This window comes from Eschrichtius robustus, chromosome 1 (genome assembly GCF_028021215.1).
Source record: "Eschrichtius robustus isolate mEscRob2 chromosome 1, mEscRob2.pri, whole genome shotgun sequence".
Lineage (NCBI taxonomy): Eukaryota > Metazoa > Chordata > Mammalia > Artiodactyla > Eschrichtiidae > Eschrichtius > Eschrichtius robustus.
The window spans coordinates 198,177,044-198,204,532 of record NC_090824.1 but is presented as its reverse complement, the minus strand read 5'-3'; the positions used below and the strand labels follow the sequence as shown (position 1 = coordinate 198,204,532).

The window sequence follows — 27,489 nt, the reverse complement described above, 5'->3', positions numbered from 1 at the left end:
CTAAGCATCAGAAGAGTCTGATGTGCCTCATGGAAAAAAATACGTGTGTTCAATAAGCTTTGTTCAGGCATGAGTTATCATGCTGCATCTGTGAGGCCAATTAATGTCAAGGAATCAACGAGATACATTCAGTGAGGTGTCTTTAAACGGAAACGCACATAAAGCCAGGGTTTGTGTTCACAGCTGATGAAAATGACCAAAGGCGCACAGGAAACCTAACCCTGCATTTCCCGTAGGAGCCACGGTGCAGTATTAGCTAATTCAGTGTTTGTGGTGACTTTACAGAATGCGACGGCTGCAAATGACGAGAACCAACAGTACCTTATCTCACTGGACTGTGTCAGGCCAAAATTAACATCCCCATTTGAAAGATGAAAGGACTGAGGCTCACAGATTTAGCCAAGATCACAGAGCCTAGAAAGAAGGGCAGAAGAATAACCAGAGCTCAGCTGTCCAGCTCTTAGCTTGGTGTTCTTTCCCCAGACTGAGAGTGGAGCGGAGGACAAAAGACAGGAAAGGAGCTTAGGAAACATCTCCAATACCATGTTCGAAGGGTGAAACTTTAGTTAGATAACAAGACAATAAGCCATTCTTAGGCTGAATCCTCATAAAAGGTCAACTCCTGCTTGGATAGACAGCCCAGTTTTATTCATTGAAACTGAGCTATAAGAGAGTAGAGCTTAGTTTGGTTTTCCTTTTTCCCCCTTTGCTCCTTGCTCATTGCCCCTCCAAAGGCAATAAATATTTGTTAAGTGAACACATAGACTTGACAACTTCAGCTTGGTGTTTCGTAAAAAACAAAGATTAAAATCTTTTCATAGCATCTGAGCAATATGATTTTTTAAAAAAATGTTTGAGAGTTTAAAGCACTTTTAACAAAATTCAATATGTATTTGAGAAACCACTACATGCCAGGATGCTTTGAAGCCCGCCAAAGACAGAAAATTCATTAAGAAGTTTACATAAAGGACCCAACTGATACTAAGAGTCTAAAATAAGTAAGATCATTTTCCTAAACTTAAAAAAAAGAACATTCATTCATTCATTCATTCATTCATTTATTTATTTATGGCTGTGTTGGGTCTTCGTTTCTGTGCGAGGGCTTTCTCTAGTTGCGGCGAGCGGGGGCCACTCTTCATCGCGGTGCGCGGGCCTCTCACTGTCGTGGCCTCTCTTGTTGCGGAGCACAGGCTCCAGACGTGCAGGCTCAGTAGCTGTGGCTCACGGGCCTAGTTGCTCCGCGGCATGTGGGATCTTCCCAGACCAGGGCTCGAACCCATGTCCCCTGCATTGGCAGGCAGACTCTCAACCACTGCGCCACCAGGGAAGCCCCAATTAGAACATTATTAACTACCTAGCCCAAGTGTTCCTTTAGTTCAAAAATTCTATATTCACTAATACCGAAAATGTTTATTTCTGCAAGACGTTAAGTACAGCTTTTTACGTCTATAAGACATAAGAATATATTTTTAGGCTGTGCCATGATTATTTTTAAAGTATTTCACTGAATCAGAAAATCTAGGTTTTTTTTTTTTTTTTTTTTTCACAGCTCCAAATCTGAATTCACATGAAAGACACTAATGGCTATTGGCTTCACAGTTAAATAATGCACAGGTTTTGAAAATTAGTAGGCGTGGTACAGAGCGTGTTTAGCTAACTAACTGCAGTGTTTCTGAAGGGGGTCATTAAGACCCACTACTTCTTACCCAAAAGAAGTAAGATGCCTCAAAGCATCTGCCATTTTCTCAGCGCCATTTATTCTTACTCTCACCGAATAAAAATAGCACTCACAATTTGATAACTATGTTTTAACTATACAAATGTTATGACAGAGCCGAGAAAAGTGTTAGAAGACCTCTAAGACCTTTCTACTCACAGCAGACTTGCCTAGGAAATGGCAAAACTGAATTGCGAAGCTGGCGAGTATCTAAGGGTTTTGAATGGCTCCAGCAAAACAGACCCTCCCTGGACCTAAGACTCTTTTCTGACCAACGAACAGTGGGACTTGTATTAATTAACTGTGTGGGGACTTGACACTCATCCTGCCCTCTCCAAGGTGCTCACTTCAATCCTTAACTGGCACAACTACAGTCAACTCCTTCCTGGCACATAACAAACGTAAACTGTCCCTCTAACAGAACCATTTGGCAAGGCTGCTCACTTGTGTGTTTCCTCATCTGGCAAGTAAATCAATGCTTTTGCATTTTCAATCACTGTGGTGGTTTTCTTTCCTTCAACAAATTTAAAGTGGAAGTTATGACTGTAGTTGGCCTTATCATGTTGTTTTCACGCTTTTTTTTTTTTCCAAAACACGGTTTATCACTTGCTACAATTTGCTGTTTTTCAACACAAAATACATGTCCTTAAATTTTTATTAGCTTATCATTTGAAAATACCAAACAAAAAAAGAAAGTATGGGAAAACCATAAATCCTATCTCCAAATCCTGAATGCATGAGAAGATAGAAAATTGTAACAAAATAAGTCTGATGAACTTCTGGAGATTCTATAAGTAATACTTTTACACAGAAAGGGATAATAAGGACACTATTATAATGGAAAGCTTTTAATATAGTACAAATTACCTGAGTGATGTTACAATGCTAACTTCTTTATCCAAAATTAGGAAACATTTAAATAGAAGGCACTGGAATTTCTAATTAGTTTCCTCTAGTTCTTTCCTAGCTTTAATCCACATCCTGTGACCCCCCTAAACCCCACCTGACTGACTTCTACACTTGTGCTCACATCCTGAGCAAACGCTACCTCCTGTCGTGTTTCCTGACCGGCCTCAAACTTCTGGCTCAACCGACTGTTCTCCAAGTACGTCACACTCAGGTCTAATACAGCATTTGTCATGCTTTATTCTGGTTAATTACACACACGTCTGCTGTTCTACTAGGATTTTGTGTTTTGTAAGAGCGCAGGCTTCTGTCTGATTTATCTCTGGATCCCTCATAGCTATCTGGCATAGCTCCTGGTAAGTACTGTCTTGGTGATCATTAAATCTGCTCGCACCGTATGAAATTTTGTTAGAAGACAGTGTCATACATGATGCCATGGATTTTTTTAAGCTCCACAACTCTGCTGTGATGTCCTACCTGAATTTCATACATTAACATGTATAATGTGCACGTGTGCGCCTGTGTGCGCGCGCGTGTCCTTACAAGTCTGAAATCTGAAAGTACTGTAATTTATAGACAGCCATCACTAGTTCATTACATAAATCACTCAGCATTTAATTAATGAATGACATGTGATCAGCAAACTTCTCATGTCCCATTAGTGATTATATTTGATGAAAGAAATGAAAACAAAATCATAATTTAAAAATCTGGCATTTTTCTTTGTTAAAAAATATTAATAGTAATCCAGGACACACAGAAAGCATTTGATAAATGAGTAAATTAATGAATAACTGGGCAATTCTTAGGCCTCATAATTTTCCTTACCAATATAATTTCCCATGATACAAATTCTAATTTCTGCTTACTTTGGATTGAAATAGCTTTAAGCATTCATAGATTTAATGAAGCACAATGTTTCATCAGAGAAAAAAAAGGGGGATGATCTAAAAATAGATTAGAGATCTTCTTTATAAATTTACAGTATGACACAGGGGACAAACAGTCTTGGATTTTGATGGATCTAGGTTCAAATCTTAGCTCAGTCACTGAACTGGTTGGTGACCTTGGTTAAAAAAAAAATCTTATCTCCCCGAATCACAGAAATAAAGATTATATTGAACATCGTGAGCATTAAATAAAACAACGGATGTCAAGTTGTAGGTAGAGTGACTGTTACACTGAGGCCCTCGGTTAACTGAGATCTTTTAGTTATTGTATCTCTTTCTCTGTCAGATTCTGGGTTTGGGGCTCACACACCTTTGGTCCCAGGAAAGACGGACGCATAATCTGCGAGAGCTGCTGAATCCTCCTCGCTAGGCCTGAGGGCATCTTATACTTTGGTCAAGTCAATGGGGGTAATAACTAAGCTTACACAGCAGCTCAGAGAGGTAGACACAAAACCAAAACAAAGTAAACCTTGAGGAGAGCAAAGTAGGCAAGAGGTGTGAGTGGAGACAAGCTTTACGTCCCTGTGTCAGCCAGAAACCCAGCAGCTCGTTGCTCAGTTACTCACCCTGACTCATAACCTGCTAGAGCTGGGGAAGAACGGCAAGGAATCCTGGCTTCGCTAGTAAGAAACCCAGGCTTAGGGGCAAAATAACCCGTGTGGCGGCCCACAGCCAGTCGGAGCTATATCCGGGACAGGACCCAGCTTTCCTGACGCTCAGTCCAACACTCTCTCTTCTAAGCAGCCACACCTCTCCTCGCCTGCTCGGAGGAAGGAGGTCATGCCAGCTCGGACGCTGAGCTACCAAACCCTTGATCAGCTACAAGCGCAGAAATCTTCCAAGGGACACATACCGAAACGCTCACGGGCATGCACACTTCTAATTTCCAGCGAGGGCCTGCTCTCCCCACCCCCCGTCACCCCCGTCCGCTCTCTTGCCCTAGTGCCTGGGGCTAGGACGTGTGCGATTCTCAAGGGCTCTTACTCTCCCTCTGGCCACGGGCCTGGATGAGAAGCCAGCCGGGGCTCTGCTCTGCGTTCACTTCCCGTGAGGGCCCCTGGATCACGCGTGGCCTTTGAAGGCTGAGAGCCATCCCCAGCAGGAGGCAGCCGTGCCCATCTCCCCGCATGGGCCTCCGCAGGCGGACAGGGCCCACATGTTAAGAAGCACCCCTGAGAGCAAGAGCCACTGTCACCTCGTAAGGGCCTGCTCCGCGGGGAGCAGTGTGCAGAGTCATTTACATGTATTACCTCCTTTAATCCCCACATCACCTAGAGCGTAGGGCTTACTTTCTTCATTTTACAGATTTATAGATGAGAAAGTTATGGCCAAGTGATGTACCCAAGGTTATGCACTTCAGGGGCAGAAATGACTTTCAGACAGACGCCACGCTCTTCACAGTTACGCCACCACCTTTCATTTTGGCAGAGCCAACAAAGAGTGTTCTCTCCAGTTCAGGGGTCTTTAAAGCAAATGCCCTCCTTTCACAAACAGTTACACCTTCCACTAAGGAAGCCCAGTTTTGAATCATTTAAAGGCATCATTTTTCTCACACACATATCAAACCTTCTGCAGGGAAGAGAATCAGGAGAGGCCGGGGAAAGACTTGAATTCCTCTTAAAGGTTAGACTTTGCCGTTTATACCGAGGAAAATTTAGCTATTCTTTATTCAGAAATGACTCTATCTCCACCTGTAAACTGCTTTCCTGAAAGGTCCAGGAGCTCTTGCTAAAAAAGAAAACCATGATTTTCTTTTTAAAAATTCATATGGAGGGGAAACGGTTTCATTTATGTTTCTTTTTGTTAAACGGGTACGTGGGAGGAAATAGGTCAAAAATGTATAAGCGAACATCTTCCCTCTCTCTACATGTGCGTTGTGTGTGCATACGTGTGCATGAATATATATACTGTATACATCCTTCTCACTAGAACACGTGTCATTCTGCTTCATGAAAGCCAATACTCTGTCACTTCATTTGACATCTGTTAGAGCCAGCTAAATTGCCAGCTGAGGTGCTGGGGTCTGTGAGTTTTATGTGGAATGAGATGGCCTGCTCTCAGTAAAGGGGACGTTGTCTGATAAACCAGGAATCCATAGACACTCAAGTAATTTACCAAAAGAAATCAACTTTCGTATGTAATTGGATTTTTTGTTCTTAGTTCCAGGAAATAAGTCACCTTATGGTTAGAGGGCAGTGACGTTAAATGCATTAATTCAAACTCTTTACGACACACACCATTACCGGTTTCCCTGGCATGGCTTATCTTACCTTGATCTTTTGGTGGTACTGAGAAAGCACTCTGCATTATGATGTCTTTGACTTGAATAACAATTTGCCTAAAAATAACCAAGCACAAATAATAATTAGAAAATAACTGAGATGCCATGTTAACACGTACGAAAAATACAAATTACAAGCTTTTTCTTTATAACTATATGAGTAATAAGGAATGGACTGAACTATTGGGAAACTGAAGTTTTTATTTTCCTTCTAGTTTTTATACAGACAGGATTTTACTGAATGCACTGGTGTGGGCTTGGAGAGGGAGCAATGACACACTGAGGGGGCCCTGTACCTGCCTCTCTGCCCTCGTAGGGTCAGGGAAATGTGCAAGCAGGCAGTTAAGGTTCCCTAAAAATGCCCTGCCTGATAATTATGTTTCATAGATTCTGCTTAAGAAATAACTAAAATGTTTAACAATATAAGTAAAGGCAGTATAACCGCAATATAATCATTTGATGAAACATAATTCAGTCATTAAAATGCAATTTTGAAGATTACGTAGCAACATGGAAAATGGTGACGATATAACGTACTGGATGCACACACCAAATGACATACACACGAGGACAACAACTATACAAAAAACGAAGGCACAGAAAAATGCAGGACAGGAAATATGTTAATATGTACATTAGCCTTGTTCTCGGTGATATTAATTACAGGCGTTTTCCCTTCCATTTTAGCTACTTCCCAAATTGTCTAGAATATGGGGTTCCATATTAATAAACTATTAGAATGTATAAGACAATTAAAGTCCTTGAAAAAAATATAGGTAAATATTTTTGTAAGCCTTCAAACACGGAAGTGTTTCTAAGCACGATGCCAAAGACAGAAGCCATTAAGGTAAAGACTGATGAATTTTTCCATTGAAAATTTTAAATGTTTTTAAAATAGAAAACTAGGTACAATAGAAGGGCATGACTTCTGCTTCCCGCCAAGACTGAATAACAGAACCAGGTTTGCCCTCCTTCCTGAAACAACCAAGACACAGACAAAATACATGAAACAATATTTCGAAACACTGGACCTTAGGTCACAAAGACTGATCTTTGAGAAACAGGAAACAAATGAGGTGAATCCTATCATCCACAGTGCAGGAAGGGAGAAAGCTGGTGGAAATTCCCAGAGTAATGAAGAAAAGAGCTGGAGAGAGAGAGAGAGAGAGCAATGAATAGGGTTCCCATCAAGTATTCACAGGAATACTGTCTGTTCTTACAAGTCAGACTGAAAAAACTCCTAATTCACAGAACGCTGGGTAGAGTACAAAGAATAATCTTGCTTTAATAAAGGGGAAGAATTGGCCCTACACCAAACATTTCTTTGGTTTCACAAAACAAATCTTAAAGCAAGACCTAAAAGGATCAAACTGTTTCCAAGTGCCTTACCTGGGTATTTAGAACAAAGCTCAAGAATATTTATAGAAAGGCAAAAATATCCATCACCCAAGAAAGTAAAAGTCAGAATGTCTGACATCTAATAAAGAAGTATCAAGCAATACAAAGAGGCAGGAAAATATGAGCCATAGTGTAGAAAATAATAAAAGCTGACACAGTTGACATAGTGTAGAAAATAATAAAAGCTGACACAGTTGTGTTGAACACAGTTGAACATCTTGAACTGACACAGATGTTAGGATTAGCAGACAAGATCATTCAATGCATAACTGTATTTCATATGTTCAAAAAGTTGAGACAGGAAAGATATAAAAAAAGACCCAAATAAAATTTCCAGAGATGTAAACTACAATATATAAGGTAAAAAAATACACTGGATAGGATTATCAGCATATTAGGCATGTCGGAAGAAAATACTAGTGAACTTGAAGGCACAGTAATAGAGACTCTCCAAAATGAAACTCAGGAAGAAGAGAGTAAAAAAAAAAAAAAAAAAAGAATAGATCATCAGTGGGCTCTAGGACAACTTTAAGCAGTCCAGTATGTCAGTAACTGGAGAAGAGAGAGATGGAAAGACAGAAAAATTATTTTAAGAAACAGTGGCAGAAACTTCCAAATTTGAGTAAAGCTACGAACAGATCCAAAAAGCTCAAAAAACCTAAAGCATAAGAAACATGAAAACTACACCAAAGCATATCATGACCAAATGGCTCAAAACTAGTGAAAAAAGGAAAGATTTAAAGTGAGGCAATGCAAGTAAGAAGACAGTAGAGCAGCATCTTTAAAGTCCTTGAAGAAAAAAAGATCTGTAATCTAGAATTCTATGTTCACAGAAAGTACCTTTCAAAAATAAAGGAGAAATAAAGGCATTTTTGTATACACAAAAGCCAAAGGAATTCATCACAAGCCCACACGCACTACAGGAATGTTAAATGATGCCCTTTAAGTAGAAGGAACATGATATCAGATTAAAATATGGATCTATATACAGAAAGGAAGATTTCAGTACTAGAAATCAGAACTACATGATAAGCATGTAAGGCTTTTTTCTTAATAAAATCTCTTTAAAATATAATGGTTTAAATAAAAATAATTAACACTGCATTGTGGGGTTTATAACATATGTAAAAATAAAATGTATGAGAATTTCAGGACAAATGTAGAGAGGGGAGAAATGTAAGTATACTATTGTAAGGTTCTTTAGACTACAGGTGAAGTGGTATAGTATCACTGGAAGCTAGATTATAAGTTAAACATATATATTATACACCCCAAAGCAACAACTAAAATCACGAAACAAAGAATTTTATCTAATACGCCAACAAGAAAGAGATGGAATCATAAATATACTCAGTTTTCAAGGGAAAACAGGAAAAGAGAACAAAGAATAGGTAGAACAAATGGAAAACAAAAAGCAAGATGATAGATTAAAACCTAAACATATCAATAATCATATTAAACATAAATGATCTAAATATCCCAATTAAAAGATAGATTGGATAAAAAAGCAAGACCCAACTACATGCTGCCTATAAGAAAGGCACTTTAAATATAAAGACACAAACAGGTTACAAGTAAAAGAATGGAAAAAGATATATCATGTTAGCACTAGTCAGAAGAAAGGTGGTGTGGCTATATTAAGTATCAGAAAAAGTAGATTATAGAGCAAATAATATTACCAGGCATAAAGAAGGGCATTTCATAATTATAAAAGGACAACTCATCAAAAGGCTATAAAAATCCTAAATGTTTATGTCCCTAATAACTGAGCTTCAAAATACATAAAGCAAGAAATGATAGAACTGCAAGGAGAAATAGAGAATAATTAATAACCAATAATCGATAAAAGAAGCAGACAGAAAATCATTAAGGACTCTGGAGATTTCAATGACACTATAAACCAATTTTACCTAATTGACATTTATAGAACATTCCACCCAACACAACAGAATACACACTGTTTTCAAGTGCACACGAAATATTTATTAAGGCACCATATTCTGGGTCATAAAAACAAGGCTCAATACACTTAAGAGGATTCAAGTCATGATGTACGTTCTCTGAGCACAATGGAATAAAAGTGGAAGCCAAAGTAACAGAAATGTATCTGGAAAATCTCCAAATATTTGTTAACTAAATCACACACCTATAAATAACCTATGGATCAAAGAAGAAATCAAAAAGAAAATTAGAGTGTGTTTTGAACTGAATGAAATGCAAACATAACATACCAAAATTTGTATGATTACATTAAAGCAGTACACAGGGGGTAACTTAGAGCACTAAGCATCTATATTAGAAAAGAAGGTAGGTCTCAAGTCTCAGTTTGTGCCTTAAAAACTAAAAAAAAAGTACAATTAACCCAAAGTTAGTAGAAGAAAGGAAATAAGAGATCAGAGAAAAAATAAGTGAAACGGACAACAGAAAAATGGATAAAATCAATTAGATCAAAAGCAGATTCTTTGAGAATATATAAAATTGATAAACTTTTAGCTCAACTGATCAGGAGAAAGAAGACACAAATGACCAATATCAGGAATGAGAGAGGTGTCATCACTATAGACTACCACTATTAAAGACACATAAGAGCTTCCCTGGTGGCGCAGTGGTTGAGAATCTGCCTGCCAATGCAGGGGACCACGGGTTCGAGCCCTAGTCTGGGAGGATCCCACATGCCACGGAGCAACTAGGCCCGTGAGCCACAACTACTGAGCCTGTGCATCTGGAGCCTGTGCTCCGCAACAAGAGAGGCCACAATAGTGAGAGGCCCGCGCACCGCGATGAACAGTGGCCCCCGCTTGCCGCAGCTGGAGAAAGCCCTCGCACAGAAACGAAGACCCAACACAGCCCTAAATAAATAAATAAATAAATAAATATTAAAAAAAAAAAAAAAAAAAAACAGACATAAGGGTCCATTACAAACAACATTTTGACAATAAATTTGATAATTTAAATAAAATGAACAGTTACCCTGAAAGACACAAACTACCACAGCTCACTCAAAAAGTGAGCCCTATGTTTTCAAAGAAATTGAATTTTTAGTTAAAAATCTTCCCTCAAGGAACTCTAGGCCCAAATGGTTTCTTTGGTGAATTCTACTGAACATTTAAGGAAGAAATAATGCCAATTAATTAATACCAATTATACACAAAAATAATATTTAAGGAAGAAATAATATCAATTATACACAAATTCTTCCAGAAAACTGAAAAGGAGGGAATTCTACGTATCTAATTCTATGAGGCCAGCGTTATCCAGAAACCAAAATCACTCAAAAAGCCACTAGAAGGAAAGAAATCTCTGGACAATATCCCTCATTAACACAAATGCAAAAATTATAAACAAGATGTTAGTAAATCAAATCCAACAATATTAACACATCCTGACCATGTAGGGTTATCCCAGGAATGTACACTTATTTAATACTCAAAATCAATGTAATTCACCATATTAACAAAGTAAAAAAAGAAAAACTATGTGATCATCTCAATAGATGTAGAAAATGCATGTGACAAAATCCAATATTCATTCCTTTAAAAAAAATCTTTTAGAAAAGTAAGAATAGAAGGAAACTTCCCCAACTTGGTAAAGGACATCTATGAAAAAACCTACGGCTAACATCATGCCAATAGAGAAGAAGTGAATGCTTTCCCTCTAAGTTTACAATTAAGAGAAGGATATCTACTCTCACCACGTCTATTCAATATTGTATTGGAAGCGCTAGCCAATGCAGTAAAGCAGAAAATGAATAAAATGCATCTTCACTGGAAAACAAGACATAAACGGTATCTGCAGATGGCATGATTATCTATGTAGAAAATTCAATGCAATCTATAAAAATAACTAAGTGAGCTTAACAAAGTTAAAGAATACAAGTTCAATATATAAAAATCAATTACATTTCATACACTAGTAACAATCAGAAATGAAACAATAAATCAGAAATTAAAATGTTATTTGTAACAACATCAAAAATATGACATGAGGGTAAATCTGAAAAAAAGATGTGAAACACTGAAAACTACAAAACAATGATGAGAGAAATTTTTAAAGACGTAAATAAATGGAGAGATATACCGTGATCACAGGTCAGAAGACTCAATATTGTTAAAATGGTAATTCTCTGCAATAGAGTTATAGATTCAGTGGAATCTTAATCAAAATCCCAATAGACATTTTGTAGAAATTAACCAACTTATTCTTAAATTCACACGGAAATGCAAAGAACCCAGAATAGCCAAAATCATTTTTAAAAATAAGACAAACAGATAATACTATTTTAATTTCAAGACTTATTAGAGAGTCCAGAAATAAACCCATACATATGTGGCCGACTGATTTTTCATGAAGGTACAGAGGGAAATCAGTGGAGAAAAGATAGTCACTTCAACAAATGGTGCTTGGACTATTGGATATCCATACACAAACAACAACAAAACTTTGAGATATACCTCATACCACATACAAATCCAAAAGGCAACATACACCTGAATGTAAAACCTAAAGCTACAAAACTTCTAAAACACTATGGCTTTTCATCATGTAAATACATCTTAGATAGGACATCTAAAGCATAATCCACAAAATAACTAATAAATTGGACTCCAAAATTAAAAACTTCTGCTCTTTAAAAAACTATTAAGCAAAGGGAAAGACAAGCTGCAGAGTGAAAGAAAATAATTGCAAATAATAAATATGTAAAGACATTATATCCAGAATAAAGTACTCTCGAAACTCAATAAGAAAACAAACATGCAACTTAAAAAAACAGGCAAAAGATCTGAAGAGATACTTCACCAAAAAAGATATGGCTTGCAAACAAGGACATAAAAAGATGCTCAACATCACTAGTTATTACAGAAATGTAAGTTAAAACCACAAATGTAACTGAAAGTCACACACCTATTAGAATGGCTAAAATAATAAAAACAAAAAACCCACTATACCAAGGGTTGGCAAGGATGTAGAGGAAGTGGAAGTCTTTTACACTGCTGGTGGTAATGTGAAATGGTACAATTACTTTGAAAAATAGTTTGGCGTTTTCTTCGTAAGTTAAAGATACACCTATCATATGATCCAGGCAATTCCTTCCCACTTATCCAAGAGATAAGAAAGCATTATGTACAAAGAATGTTCACAGCAGCTGTATTGATAGTAGCCCCAAACCAGAAACAACCCAAATGTTCACCAGCGGGTGAGCAGTTAAACAAACTGTGGTATATCCATTCAACATAACACTCCTCAGCAATGTAAAGGAATAAATTATTGATCCACACTACAATATGAATGAATCTGCGAAAACATCATGCTGTATGAAAGAAGCCAGATAAAGAAAGGGTGCATATTTTATGACCTCATTTTTATAAATGTTTAGAAAATGCAAATTGTAGGAACGAAAAGCTGATTAATAGTTGCCTGAGCACAGGAAGACAGAGAGTTGGGAGGAAGGGCCTACAGCTGGGCATGACGAACATATATCCACCTATTAGTGTGAAGAGTACATTCACTACCTTGATTGTGGTGACGGCTTCATGGGTGTTACATACATATAGCAAAACATACCGCGTCGCACTTTAAATACGTGTAATTTATTGTATGCCAATTACACCTTAATACAGCTGTCAAAAATTAAGGCAAATATTGGGAAAAAATGGAAAATTTACAATAGATATATAGTCACCCACTTACTCATTTAACAAACAGTCTATGAGGTGCAACTATGCAAGGATATGGTAGAAATGGTCCTTGCACTCTCAGGTCTGTTATAAACAAATTAATAAGAATGAGAAAGCACTCCATAAAACTAGCAGACTTATATAAGTCAAACTAGTAAATCATTAGAATGTCCAGCCTTACTAATAACCAAAGAAACGTAAATTAAAAAAAAAAAAAAAAAATTAAATTTCCTTCCCTAAAAAATGGCAAAAATAAAAAAAGACAAAGCAATGCATGCTTGGAAAAAGTCTACAGAGAGGTGCGTGCAAAGTGTTTGTGGGGTATTTTTGCAGTGTGCACCCTGAGGCTTAAAGTTCTGCATTCCTTTTAATCTAGAGCTTCCTTCCACTTCAGAAAATCATGATAATGTGCAAAGCTATATACTACCATCTTCACTATCATCATCCTCATTATCTTTTTAAAATTCTTCAGGGTACCATTTAGGAGATACACCAAGTCAATTAGGATATATTTTTATAATGAAACTATTACAAACACTGTTTCTTAAAATACTTAAAAATTTGAAAAATGTTTACCACACATTTTTATATGAGAGGAGTTGGGTAGAGTGGTACAGTTCAATTTTTTTCCCCCATATACACATAGCAGAAACTACCAAATGTTCAAAGTGGCTATCTCTGAGTGAGGAATTAAATTGTTATTTAACTTTCCTTTTTATGCTTATGGACATATTGCTATGTTTCCCCAATGAACAAGTACTATCTCTGCCACTGAAAAAAAGCAAAACAAAAATCAAGTTTTTATTTTAATTGTTTTGGAATATTATATTAGATAAGGATTGCCAGTAAAATAATCTCAACTGTACACCCCCAATATCTTGGTATTTAAAGTAGAAAATTCACTCAAACGGAGTCTATCTTCTTCTGCCACGTAAAGCATGATTGTATTTAATTCCACTGTAATTACGAAAAACAAAAAAGAAGTGCAATAAATACACCTAATGCTTATTAAAGAAAACACCTGAATAATCACAATATCTCACCTTCTGACTGGGCTGGAAATAAAAGGCCACTATATAAATGTTCTACAGGAAAGATGCATTAAAAAGTCACGTAAGATGTATCAGTAGTTTTCAAATATCGCACAAGCAAAGTCAAGGGGCATCTTGACTCAAGGTACTATGAAACAGTACTAGCAGCCACTGTGTCCTTCACAGTCTAGAGAATCTCTGATCATTATAACCTGGCTTTTCCTACTTAAATGCTGAAAAGTACATTAAGTAGAAAAACCTATTGGAAAGGAGCAAAAATTAAAGAACACAATGAGTGAATACTATCGATTATAGCAAGACTCAATATGCTTTATAAATCACTCATACGGTTACTTTTAATTTTAGTTTATATGTCACATTTAAACAGAGTTGATAAAAAATGAAAATTAGGTGAATGGGTTACTTGAGAAGTGACAACTTGATGGTGCTGGAAATGGAAACCTTCCATTTATTCCTGGCTGAGGAAACCTAAGGTACACACACCTTGCCTTGTCTTTGCTATGCGGCCTTGACAAGTTTCCTAAAAACACATCTAGATAAAGAATCTTACCGAATAAATGACAATTGTTCGCTCTATGCTCAATAAGCTTCTTACCATTAACCCAGAGTGTGAGTATGTGCGTAAGTGCACGCTCTTGTGTGTGTACGTGGGCACCATCCAGAGAGCTACAATGTGGATGTTACTCTAGATTATTAAGGGAACTTAATATTAACTGATTAGCATTAGGGAATTATTTCTAGGGAACTATTTCCTAAAGAATAAACGCTGTCATTCAGATAAGCGCCATCATATGATGAAATTGGTCAGAAGAACTTGAAACATGAAAACATTTAAAAAGGTAATAAAGTCTTTGGGTGTGTAACTATGGGTCATTTGTAACAGGTTCTTCTTTAGATATGAAGATAACGCTACTAACCTATTGATTGGGAAGCTGTTCTTCTCCCAGGCCTTCCTTCAGTTTTGATTCTATGGTGATCTCGTGGCTCTGGACTTTAAAGCATTGCACAGGGACTGTCCCACAGATTTTAGGTTTGAGGCTAGAGCCAGAGTTGGTGAATCTGCAGAAGACACCTTCCCCTCCACTGTATTCCACACTATAGCTCTTCACCAGGTAATCAGCACTGTCCTCGTCTTTACGGTCAAGAAACTGAGGCTCAAAGAAATTAAGTAACCTGCTCAAGGTCACTTGGATGAGCCAGAACCAGTTCTCCAAGTGTGTCTGGTCCCTAAATTCATATACACGCTCCTGCGCCGCTGCATTCAGTCTCCCTTCCCCTCCATCTTTCCTCCATTTTTCTGTCTCATGAACACCTGTACAAGTGTGTACCAAGTCAATGGAAATACGGAGAGAAGGTTTGTTGCTGGAAACTAGAATTAAAGGAAAATCAGTGAAACAAAGAATGGGAATGAAGTAACAGGGAAAAAAGGTGATTTAGAGAAGCTGGGAAAGGAGTGAACCTGCGAAATGAGAGAATCCAGGGGAAAGCCATAGTCATCTTGAAATATGTGAAGGGCAGTTACATGGAGGAAGGGTTCGAGGGACACTAGGTAACTCCAGTGGGCAGTACTCAGACCAGGAAGGGAGACAAGTTACAAGGAAGCAAACCTCAACCGGATGTGAGGAAGCAGTTTCTCATGACTACTGACATTCAACTCTGGAGCCTACTCCACAACATGCTGTCTGAAATACTGAACTCTGTCACTGAAAACGTTGAAGGAGAAGCTGACTGAAGCCTTTTTTGTCCAGCCCTAAGAACCACTCATCGCATACTTCAGGACCATGGCAGGAAAGGCCTCAGAAAGGCTGCATAACCCCAGACATCATATAAGTGAAAAAGCCACCTTTCTTTTACTGTGATAAGGAAATAGTCATAAGACAGAGAGGGCAAGAAAGGAACTGCCTGAATGAACTTGTACCTATGAAGTATTCAATGCTGCTCTTGTTCTTTTATAAACCTGGGTATTGTCTGAAAATGTTTAATGCACTTGAGGATGAATTCTCCTACCTTGTTTAATTTCATGCGCCCATTATATTTCACTATTTTTTTTAAAAAAACTTTTCAAATCAGCTTTATTGAGGTATAATTTACATACAGCAAACACACACACACACACACACACACAAACGTATATATACCTATGTAGTAATTACATTCTTCTCTTTCTACATTTGATGATGTTTTGACATACTAGGGGCCTGGCTGGCTGGACAGAGGACCCCTTCCAGGGCTAGATAATCCTAGAGACAGCCAACCACCTCCGGAGAGCACACCTTTCAACGCAAAGTCCAAACCCCCAACCACTTCCTTTATGGAACTCTTACACAGCAAGCCAGTATTTCCCCTGGCTTCAATCACCCCAGGGCCAGGCACTGAACAGCTAGGACTACCTTAGAGCCTGGAACCACTGACATCATTCAAACTAGCCAAACCTAAACTGTTTCGCCCTGCTTCGCCTTTCCCAGGGAGACCACAATAAAGGCTCTAGGCCATGCTTTCCCATCCCTCCTTCCCTGGAACTTCCAACCCTGGGAACTTCCCCATGTGGCCCTGAATGCCTGGCACACCCCCTTTCTTGGGAACTGTAAGTAATAAACTCTTCTTTCAAAGGCAGTTGTCTCTGTGTCTGTAACCCGACCATACCCGATTAAAACAAATCCCAGATACATTACAAGAAAATACAGAACATTAACGTCAAAAAGTTCCCTCGTTACCTCAGAGCCCCCCTGTGTTCTTTTTTTTTAAATTTTATTTATTTATTTATTTATGGCTGTGTTGGATCCCCGTTTCTGTGCGAGGGCTTTCTCTAGTTGTGGCAAGCAGGGGCCACTCTTCATCGCGGTGCGCGGGCCTCTCACTATCGCGGCCTCTCTTGTTGCGGAGCACAGCCTCTAGACGCGCAGGCTCAGTAATTGTGACTCACGGGCCCATTTGCTCCGCGGCATGTGGGATCTTCCCGGACCAGGGCTCGAACCCGTGTCCCCTGCGTTGGCAGGCAGATTCTCAACCACTGCACCACCAGGGAAGCCAGCCCCCCCCCGCCCCCGCCCCGTGTTCTTTTATGATCCATCCCCACCCCCTTTCCCTGGCCCCAGGCAATCACTGATGCTTTCTGTCACCATAAATTAGTTTTGCCTGTTCTAGAATTCCGTATCATTTCATATAAATCAAGCAGTATACATTCTTTTACTGTACGTATCAGTAAATCATTTCTTTCTGTTGCTGAATGGTACTCCATCCTATGACTCTAGTGCAATTTGCTCATCCGTTCACCCACGGTTGGGCATTTGAGTTGTTGCCAGTTTTTGGCTCTCATGAATAAAATGGCTATAAATATTTGTGTCCAAGTCTTTGTGTAGATAAACATGTTCATATATCTTGGGTGAACCTGCCTAGCGTGAAACTGCCGAGTGATTTAACTTTATAGGCAACTGCCTGTTTTTAAAGTAGTTGTACTATATTTCACTGATTTAAAAAAATAACTTTTTTAAGCATGGATGGAATTCAAGTTTCTCAAGATCTTTATATAAATGAGAGGATCCCGATACCTTAAAGCTCAATTTTCCGAAAATAATGTAATCTTATGGTACCCAGATTCTGACTAATAGTAGCAGTCATTTGCTCAGTTATAATAAATGCTTATTCCCATCTCAATCTGTCCTATTTAAGAAACAAATAATAAAATTCTGAAATTGGCACAAAAGGATTAGAGAAGGTGAAAGATAATCTACAGAATGAGTTTTGATCCACTTAGAAAATTCTTAACTGCCTATATTAGTATTTGCATTAATATAATGTATTTGACAATCTTCTTCCTCCCCTGAGTGGTTGAACACTGCTAATGAGTTCAATAAAAAAAGTGCCTCTCTGGGCTTCCCTGGTGGCACAGTGGTCGAGAATCCGCCTGCCAATGCAGGGGACAAGGGTTCGAGCCCTGGTCCGGGAAGATCCCACACGCCACGAAGCAACTAAGCCCGTGCGCCACAACTACTGAGCCTGCACTCTAGAGCCCACAAGCCACAACTACTGAGCCCACGTGCCACAACTACTGAAGCCCGCGCGCCTAGAGCCCGTGCTCTGCAACGAGAAGCCACCGCAGTGAGTAGCCCCCGCTCGCCGCAACTAGAGAAAGCCCACGCGCAGCAATGAAGACCCAACACAGCCAAAAATAAATAAATAAGTTTAAAAAAAAAAAGGGCCTCTTTAAATTCAGATATTTCTGAATGTCAGTCACTGACACAGTAAAATGCTTTACAGAGTTGTCCTGGGGGACTAGTTTGTTCAAGTCCCTCCAAGGCAACTTCTTTTCTACTGAGCGTTGGGGAAAGTCTGGGTTGTCCCACTTCCCCTAATTTTAGACCTATTGCTAAGGTGGTCTCACCAGATATTCACTGCTGTTTCCCAAACCAAAACCCGAAAAGACTAGACTGACCCTTCATTTTCAGGACCGTGTTCCAGCCCCACCTCAACTGTGCAATGTGTTAAGAAGTTGTGGAAGGATCAGTGAACCAAGTGGGGAGATGTATGTTTTTAATTGAAACTTCTGTGTGAGCTTGAACAAGTCATTCAATCTTTTTGTCTTTTAGTTTCCCTGAATTAGAAAGGGAGAGATAATACTATTTAACCCATTTGGCTGAAGAAAGGATTAATCTTAGAAGACTATGTGTTGAAAATACTTTGTAAAAAAAAAAACTATTCAAAAAACAGGGTATTATATATGGTAGTAAAGTTCTGCAGGATTCTTCCAAAAGGAAAAAAAAAAAAAGGTTACTGTTGAGTTGGCAAAAAAGTTCATTTGGTTTTTTCCAAGGAAAAAAAAGGAATATACTAGAATATACTTAGAAATAGAAACAACGTCATTTTCAACTGTAAGATCTAATCATTCACCCTCGTAAAATGCAAGCACATACAGATATTTGTGTTCTTTCACATGTGTTCCACATATGACTGAACTAGGCAGGGTATAGTGTTTAGGAGGGCATTCTTCTAACTTAATAAAAATCTACCCAGGAAAATATAGTCTAGCCTTAGACCCTAGTTTTTTTTTTTTCCCTCCACAGATTTTCTGTAAGACTACTTCAACTTCTAAGGCTCTAACCACAGCTCTAAATTTGTATTTCTGGTTCCCAGGTTCCAGGGTGAAATATTCTTTGCTTACTACACAGCTCCGCTTGGCTACCTGCAAACTAAATGCAGCTCCTGCCTCCTAAAATTAAAAAAAATTTTTTTCAGATTTATTGAGGTATAATTAATTGACAAATAAAATTGTATACACCGAATGTGTACAATGTGATGACGTGACATATGCATATTTTGTAAAATGATCACCACAGTCAGGTTAATTAACATATCTGTCACCTCACATAGTTACTTATTTTTTCCCCCCCACCCTGTGGTAAGAACACTTAAATTGTGGCGAGGACACTTAAGGTCTACTTTCTTGGCAGATTTTAAGAACACAACATAGTATTACTAACTATAATCACCATGCTGTACATTAGACCCCCAGAGCTTATTCATCTATCTTCCCCAGAAACAAGCACTTTGAATTCTTAGAGCTGACTCTTCTTATATTTATACCTCCATTCTGTCAATAACATGCTTATAATCTGACTTCTTGATTGTTCAGCGTTAGGCAGTACCTCCTGGTGACCCACTGTGAAGGTTTAAGATTTATCTCTATTCCTACCTCTCAATCAACAAAAATCTTGCTTAATAATTTTTCTGAGCACAGAAGTCCAGGTTGAAATTTCCACTGTCTTCTGGTTTCTAGTGTTGCTGTTAAGAAATCCAAAGCTATTTGTGATCCTTCGTATGCAATCTGTTTTTAGTTTTTTCTCTATGGAAACAAGGTTTAGAAATTTCACAATGAAGTCTCTCAGCCTATTTTCAACCATTTGCCAAGTGTTTGGTGGGCCTTTTCAATCTGGAAACTCTAGATCCTGGGACATTTTCTTCAATTATTTTTCTAAGATTTCCTAATTTATTTTTCTCTGTTCTTTTCCCCTTGAACTCTTCTTATTCCGATGTTTACCCTCCCTGGACTGTCAACACTTTTTTTCCCCTTTTCACATGTTTCACCTCTTTTTTTTAAAAGTTCTTTTTTTCTTTTGATGTGGACCATTTTTTTTTTAAGTCTTTACTGAATTTGTTACAATATTGCTTCTGTTTCATGTTTTGGTTTTTTGGCTGCCGGGCCTGTGGGATCTTCGCTCCCCAACCAGGGACTGAACCTGCACCCCCTGCTCTGGAAGGCGAAGTCTTCACCACTGGACGGCCAGGGAAGTCCCGTGTTTCACCTCTTTTGTTTTTGCTCTTTCTGGAAAAATTCCTTAACTTTATCTTTGAGTTCCACTATCACCTTTACCCAGTAGTCCAGTAGTGAAGGGTCTTCTTCATGCAAATCTAAGCATTAAAATGTTTTCCTCGTGCTTCAAGTCCATCAGTGGCTCCCTGTTTGCCCACGGATGAAGCCCGACCTCCTCAGCCCAGCACACGGGGCCTTTAGCGCACTGGCCTGTGTGGCTATCACCACTCCATCTGTTAGCAGCTGCAGCTCAAAAGGCCGCTCTCATTTGCCTCCACAGTTCTTCATGAACAGCCTTCTCGCCCCTGCCCTGCTAGACAGTTCCTACTCAACTCCTCTGCAATGTCTACAATTTCTTGGCCCATTCAAGAAATTTCTACTGATCTGTCCATTACCTGTCAACACACTTTGACTGGCTCTCTTAGGACGCAGCATCTGCTTAAATCTGTCCCATTTTTCCCCTTAAATTTGTGAGTTTCCTGATGGCAGGGACAATGCCATATTTATCTTTATACTTCCAGAACCTAGAAGTGCCTGGTTTATAATAAGGTTTAATAAACGCTTATTGAATGAATAAATGTCAATAATCCTGTAAAAATAAGAGTGCTAGAAATTATTTAACAATACTTGCACGGTTCCATCTAGTACTTTTCATACCATTTAAATCTTTTATTTTTAATAGATGAGTTTCTAAAATTCTGAGTCATTTTTTAAATGAATAGTGATTTTTGAAATCTGAAGCAATATCTTATTAATTCTGCCATTACTATACTTTTCTATAACTTAAAGTGACAGATAAGTGACTAAGTTAATTTTTTCAGTAATAAATTTCCTTTGATCTCTGCAGATTGCCTGGGTGTGTTTTTAGAAGGACTGAACCACTCCTAAAATGACTTAAAAATTATCCTACGTAAATGTAAAAAATGTCCTTGTTTCTTCAGTTTCTCTAGTAGCAGGTGTGGGACTTTTCAGGTATATCAACATTGTTTTAAGTGTCATTAACTATCAATAACAAGTCGTAGGAAACAATGATTCCCAAAATTATCTATATATGAAGTAATTTGACAATGCTGCTTTCCTGTTAAAAGGCCTGAGTGCATTTTAGTTAAGTCTAAAAAGACCCAAAATTTAGGCAAGTTTTAACAAACGGGCATTCTTCCATCCCTTATTTATTCAAATGTAAAAGATAAAGATGTAACAAAAACATTTGGTTCTTTTCTACATCAAACAGAGCATCTTTGGAATTTTCAGCCTGGCTTCTCAATGCTAAAAGGATGGATCCTTCTGGGCTGTGAGGTTACCATCATGAGGAAGATGAAGGCATTTCAAAAGAGAATTGCACCATTTGGTAAGAAATGACACTCGACAGTAAAATAAATACTATCAAATACAGAGGCTGTCACTTGCACGCCCACGATAGAGACACGCCGTGAAATCGGTCAGCATTTTGTTTCCTTCCAGCAGTCTGGTGGCAGTGTTTCTAACCGTTTGGATTTAATTCATTATTTTGAAATGATCGTTTCCCCCACTCTTGTCTACCTTCAGTGACAAAATCATCTCCAAACTAAGCAGGTTTACAGGAAACTGATACACTTTGAAGATCATTTTGGATCCCTCACATCCGTCTTCGGCTGCTGAGCACCAGGGAGTTTTGGTCGCATCACCTCAGACCACTTGGTGTCCTTTCGACAACTATTTCTACCGCCTGCCTGTCTTTGAGAATTCCACCCTCCCACAGCACTGCCAGGGCGCCCACTCCTCTCAGCTCTGCTCCCATCTCTAGCTCTTTTCTTCTCTACCTTTTCTGCCCTGAATTAAAATCCCATCAATTAACTTTACAATGACTGTTCAATTAAAAACAAACAAACAAACAAAAACCCCCTGCTCTGCTCTGTTTCCTGCTAACTTCGTCTATGCTCCATAGTTTTTCATGTTCCTGTGAGTGTGTGAACTGCTTCACGAATGATTCTGGTGATCTGTCTTCCTCTTCTAAAGTAAACTTTCACCTTTTCCCTGGAACACCCCAGTCACACGTCTACCTTTGCAGCATCACCTAAATTGTTCTTTTATTTGCCGCCACTGATGGCGTTGGTCTGTCGCTCAGGTTACCATACGATGCTTATCTCCGACATGGAAAAAGCGAAGGAAAAATGAACAAGCCTGACTCTCGACCTACACCACACCCCCCCCCCCCACCCCCAGCTCTCCTCTTTAGAGGCAGCGACTCTTAGCACCTTTGTGGAAATCCTTTCAGCAACAGTCTGTGTGTACACAAGCTAACGTGTAGAAGTATGCTCCATCACCCGTTCTCCCCTCCCCAAGTTAGAGCAGATTATACCTGCTGCTCTGTTTTCGCTTAATATATTTTCAGGAGCTCTCCATATCAGCACTTACGGATCCTCTGCATTCTTTGCAAAGGCTGTACAGTATTTCGTTGCATGGAACCACAGTTTATTAACCAGCTACCTACCGATTGACAATGAGACTGTTCCCAGCCTTCTGCCTTACCCACGAAGCTGCAGCCTGCATCCTTATATTCACAGCCTAGCTGGCACGTGCAAGTCCATCCGAAGGGTGAAGTCAGGGTAAGAAATTTCTGGGTCAATTTAAAGTTTTTAATGGACACCGCCGTACTGTCATTCAAGGAAGCTGTACTGACTTACCCAACGACGTATGAGACTCCTTCCAAAACACTATTTGCCGAATTTGCCACAGAATTAGCTCAATCAACTAATCCAACAGCTTCAGAGAGTCCAGCTTGCCTAGATATTTTTTCTCAACTCTAGTTGAATAGACAAACCTTGCTCTCTGTTGAAATACACAAACCCTGACAATAAAATGAAAACAAGTTTCACCTCTCAAGGGTCTGGAAGAGTGATTGTTTATGGGAAGTCCCTGACGGACTAGAAAAGGGAAAAACAGTCAGTGCTGCTGCCCCGAGTCGCCCAAAGGAAGTGGGTATGCGGGTCAGGCAGTGCGGCCTGCGAGTTGGTGTCAGCGCATTTTTGCTATGAAAATGGAAAGACAAAGTGATTTCCTAATTGAAGCAGACAAGCCAGATAAAGTTATAGGAGGAAAAAATCCTACGTATCTGAAACACTGTCCTTTTAAAAATGTTTTTCTTTTCAAGACATCGCAGAATGTAACAGGTGTAGTTTAAGAGATAATTTTATAGTGTATAAAGGTGCTCCTCTGTCTAATACGAAATGGGGTCCTGACTGAGGTGCTACCAGCTGAGGATCAGGTGAACCCAATTAACCCAATTTTTCCTTGTCCGTACTAAGTGGTTTATTTTAGATGCACACTACTCCCCCAATCCTTTAGGGTACGACAGGGAAAAACCATAAACAGGCTCTAAAGGTCGTGACATTAATTTTCCTGTCATTCTCATGCTTTAAATAGGCATCAAAAAACTAAAAAATCTTGTCCTCTGGGAAGGAAGGCAAATCTGAAACTAATTATGGTAGTTATTATTGTAATACTATTAAATTAAACGCTGTGACCCCGGCTAAATTTATTTTGGTACCTTTTGTTAATGAATAAAACTTCTCAAATATGATTACTGCATCCTCTCATACTGCAAAATGATTCACCAGAGGACTACTAGAACTCAGTAACCACTCAGTAACCTGAATTCTCATTCACCTAAAGCGTCACTGAAAAGTTTAATAAGCACACATGGAATTTTATTGCAGAAAATTCTGTATCTGTTACAAAGTTTTATTTAAGGAGTAAAATCCTCACATGGGTAGAAGACTGAGCTAAGAGTCTTATCTGTCATGGGCAGTTTTCACTTGTTTTCTGTTGTCTATTTTGTCAACTTAAGGCTTGCTCAAAAAGATTCCTATTTATTTATACCTAAAAGAAAATAAAGGCGGGGGTGGGGGGGTAGATGACTCAGTATCTGCTTAAGTTTCCAAGACTCAAACTGCTTTCTTTAGGTGTTTGCAGGACACGATGGTCCAGAGGCAACATTGAAGCTTAAGGATTTCCCGGTAGCTGCCCGACCAACACCTGGGCACCAGGTGGAAGAGGAAGCCACCTGACCTGGTACTTAGGAAGTATTTGCTGTGTGTGTCCACTAGTGACCTGAAATCCGAAATGATATCCACAGAGACTCCGTTGGGCTCATTTTAATCCTACAGAGGCTGGAAGAGAGAGGAGGGCTGAAGACACTGAATGATGAGTTTGGGTGGGTGGGAAGGAAAATCCGGCAAGAAGAAGGGCGGGCAACATCCGCGTGGGATAACGAGCAGGGGAAAGATGAATGAGCAGCAATCACAAAAGAAAGAAAAAGCAAGTGGGAGGAAAACAGGAACAATGGCAGCATTATTTTAGAAGGAGAAATGGCCTGTGATAAAAAAAAAAGCATTAAATTCCAGTTTCCTTAAATATCTTAGAAGATACAGAAAACCAGTTAAGAACCAGCTCTTCCTCTCTCTGCTGCAGCCAGAAAGACACCTATAGACTCTGTGCATTGTTGGTGGTCTAAGTAGTCAATAACCATCGGCTGGTTGTTAAATGGTCTTGTTGCTGATCAACTGCCACGGTTTATTAAAATTTAAGGTGAGCCAAGTGAAGTTAAGTATTTTAAGAGCATCTTCTATTGCTCTAAATTTGAAAGTCAGGCTTCAAATAAAACTTTCAAATTATCTCTATTTGCTTGGAAGTGTTAACGGACCATGAGGCATCACGGCATAGGAAAGACGAGAAAAAGAAGAATGCGGAAGGAAACAGAGGAACATTTTGTCTTGCAAGCCTTTCTACAATGGTTCATCATGCGTACACAGGGATTCCAATTAAAGGATATGATTACCAGTGCTTCCCGATCCTTTGTTTTCATGTGCTTTACCGTGGCCCCCAAATCTATTTCTTTACACTTTATAGATCCACATCTCAAACTGCCGTTTGGGCTTCACATACATTGTCACATTAGCTGATGAAGCAATTTTTTAAGCTAGTGCATGATGGCGCAGCCCAGCAGCCAAGAGTTCACTCTGAAGCCGTGTCCAACTATGTCTGTGCAACGGTTTTATGATTATTTAAATATTTCCTTACATTTCGCTCTTATTCTTTTAGAAAAATCAGTGGAGCTCAAAAGATTAAAGGTAAATGTGATTAATATGACACCAAAGGCATAGGTAACAAGAGTAAAAATAGACAAACTGTACCATATCAAAATTAAAAGTTTCTGTGCATCGAAGAAAAACATTCAACAGAGTGAAAGAGCAGCCTATGGCAAGGGAGAAAATATTTGCAATCATTTGTCTAAATAAGGGGTTAATATCCAGAATATATAAAGAACTCTACAACTCAACAACAGCAGCAAACCAAATAACCCAATTAAAAAGTGGGTGAGGGGCTTCCCTGGTGGCGCAGTGGTTGAGAGCCTGCCTGCCAATGCAGGGGACACGGGTTCGAGCCCTGGTCTGGGAGGATCCCACATGCCACGGAGCGACTAGGCCCGTGAGCCACAATTACTGAGCCTGCGCGTCTGGAGCCTGTGCTCCGCAACAAGAGGGGCCGCGGTGGTGAGAGGCCTGCGCACCGCAATGAAGAGTGGCCCCCGCTTGCCGCAACTAGAGAAAGCCCTCGCACAGAAACGGAGACCCAACACAGCCATGAAGAAAGAAAGAAAGAAAGAAAGAAAGAAAGGAAGGAAGGAAGGAAGGAAGGAAGGAAGGAAGGAAGGAAGGAAGGAAGGAAGAAAGAAGAAAGAAAGGAAGAAAGGAAGAAAGAAAGAAAGAAAGAATTACCATGGTACAGCTCCAATTTCTAATAATGTTTAAAAAAAAAAAAAAAAAAGAAAAGTGGGTGAAGGAGCTGAATAGACATTTGTCCAAAGGAGATACATACAAACGGTCACAAAGCATAAGAGAAGATGTTCAATGTTACTTATCATTAGAGAAATGCAAATCAAAACCATCATTAGATATCACCCCACATCCATTAGGATGGCTACTACCAAAAAAAAAAAAAAAGGAAAATTTCAAGTGTCAGCAAAGTTATGGAGAAATCGGAACCTTTCTGTAACTGTTGGTGGGAACGAAAAATGGTACAGTTGCTATAGAAAACAGTATGGCAGTTCCTTAAAAAATTAAAACTAGAAATTACCGTACGATTCAGCAATTTCACTTCTGGGTATATATCCAAAAGAAAAGAAAGCAAGATATCGAAGAGATATATGCACACCTATGTTCATAGCAGCACTATTCACAGTCGCCCAGAAGTAATCCAAGTTATCTATCAATGGATGAATGGATAAACAAAATGTAGTATATGCATACAATGGAATACTGTTCAGCCTTAAAAAGGAAGGAAATTCTGACAGCTGCTACAACACGATGAACCTGAGGACATGCTAAGTGAAATAAGTCAGACAAGAAAAGACAAAAACTCTGTGATTCTACTTATATGAGGCACCTAGAGTAGTCAAATTCATAGAAACCAAAAGTAGAATGGTGATTGCCAGGGGCTGTGGGGAGGGAAAATGGGGATTTGTTGTTTAATGGGTATAGGGCTGCAGTTTTGCAAGATGAAAAAGTTCTAGAGATTGGTTGTACAACTATGTGAATATACTTAACACTACTGAACTGTACACTTAAAGATGGGAAAGATGATAAATTTTGTTATGCTTTTTTTTTTTTTTACAGTTTTAAAAAAGTAAATGTGATTATACTAGTGATAAGAAGCATAGGTCTTATGACCTACATAAATTTAGGCAAAAAAGGCAATCATTTAGGATATTTTAAGTGGGCAAATCTTTAACCTATATTGGAAGCACAGTGGACTTTAGCCAGGTATGTATGTCTTCAATTGTGAAGAAAAATAATAAAATTAAAGAATATTTACAAAGATACAATATTTATACTACACATATATCTATGTGAAAAAAAATGATGTATTAAGGAATTGTATAATGTTTTACTAGTTCTCTGGTGATAGAATCTTCTTATACGGCATTACACACTTAACTTCTGTGTATGTGTTTTTTTTTCTTTTCTTTTTTTTTCTGAATTTTTATTGGAGTCTAGTTGCTTTACAATGTTGTGTTAGCGTCTACTGTACAGCAAAATGAATCAGCCGTACATATACATATATCCCTTCCCTTTTGGATTTCCCTCCCATTTAGGACAACCACAGTGCATTAGGTAGAGTTCCCTGTGCTCTACAGTATGTTCCCATCAGTTGTCTATTTTATAC

At 38.8% G+C, this 27,489-nt stretch overlaps 1 protein-coding gene across 25 annotated transcripts in view; it reads right to left on the bottom strand.

Moving 5' to 3' along the window:
* Positions 1-27,489, bottom strand: part of ZNF438 (zinc finger protein 438) — a 176,154-nt gene that overhangs the window by 20,846 nt on the left and 127,819 nt on the right. For all 25 annotated transcript variants that reach the window (XM_068562345.1, XM_068562436.1, XM_068562376.1 and 22 more), the window contains one exon: positions 5,844-5,911. In XM_068562345.1, coding sequence (XP_068418446.1) covers positions 5,844-5,911 — 68 coding nt within the window. The remainder of the gene's footprint in view (positions 1-5,843; positions 5,912-27,489) is intronic.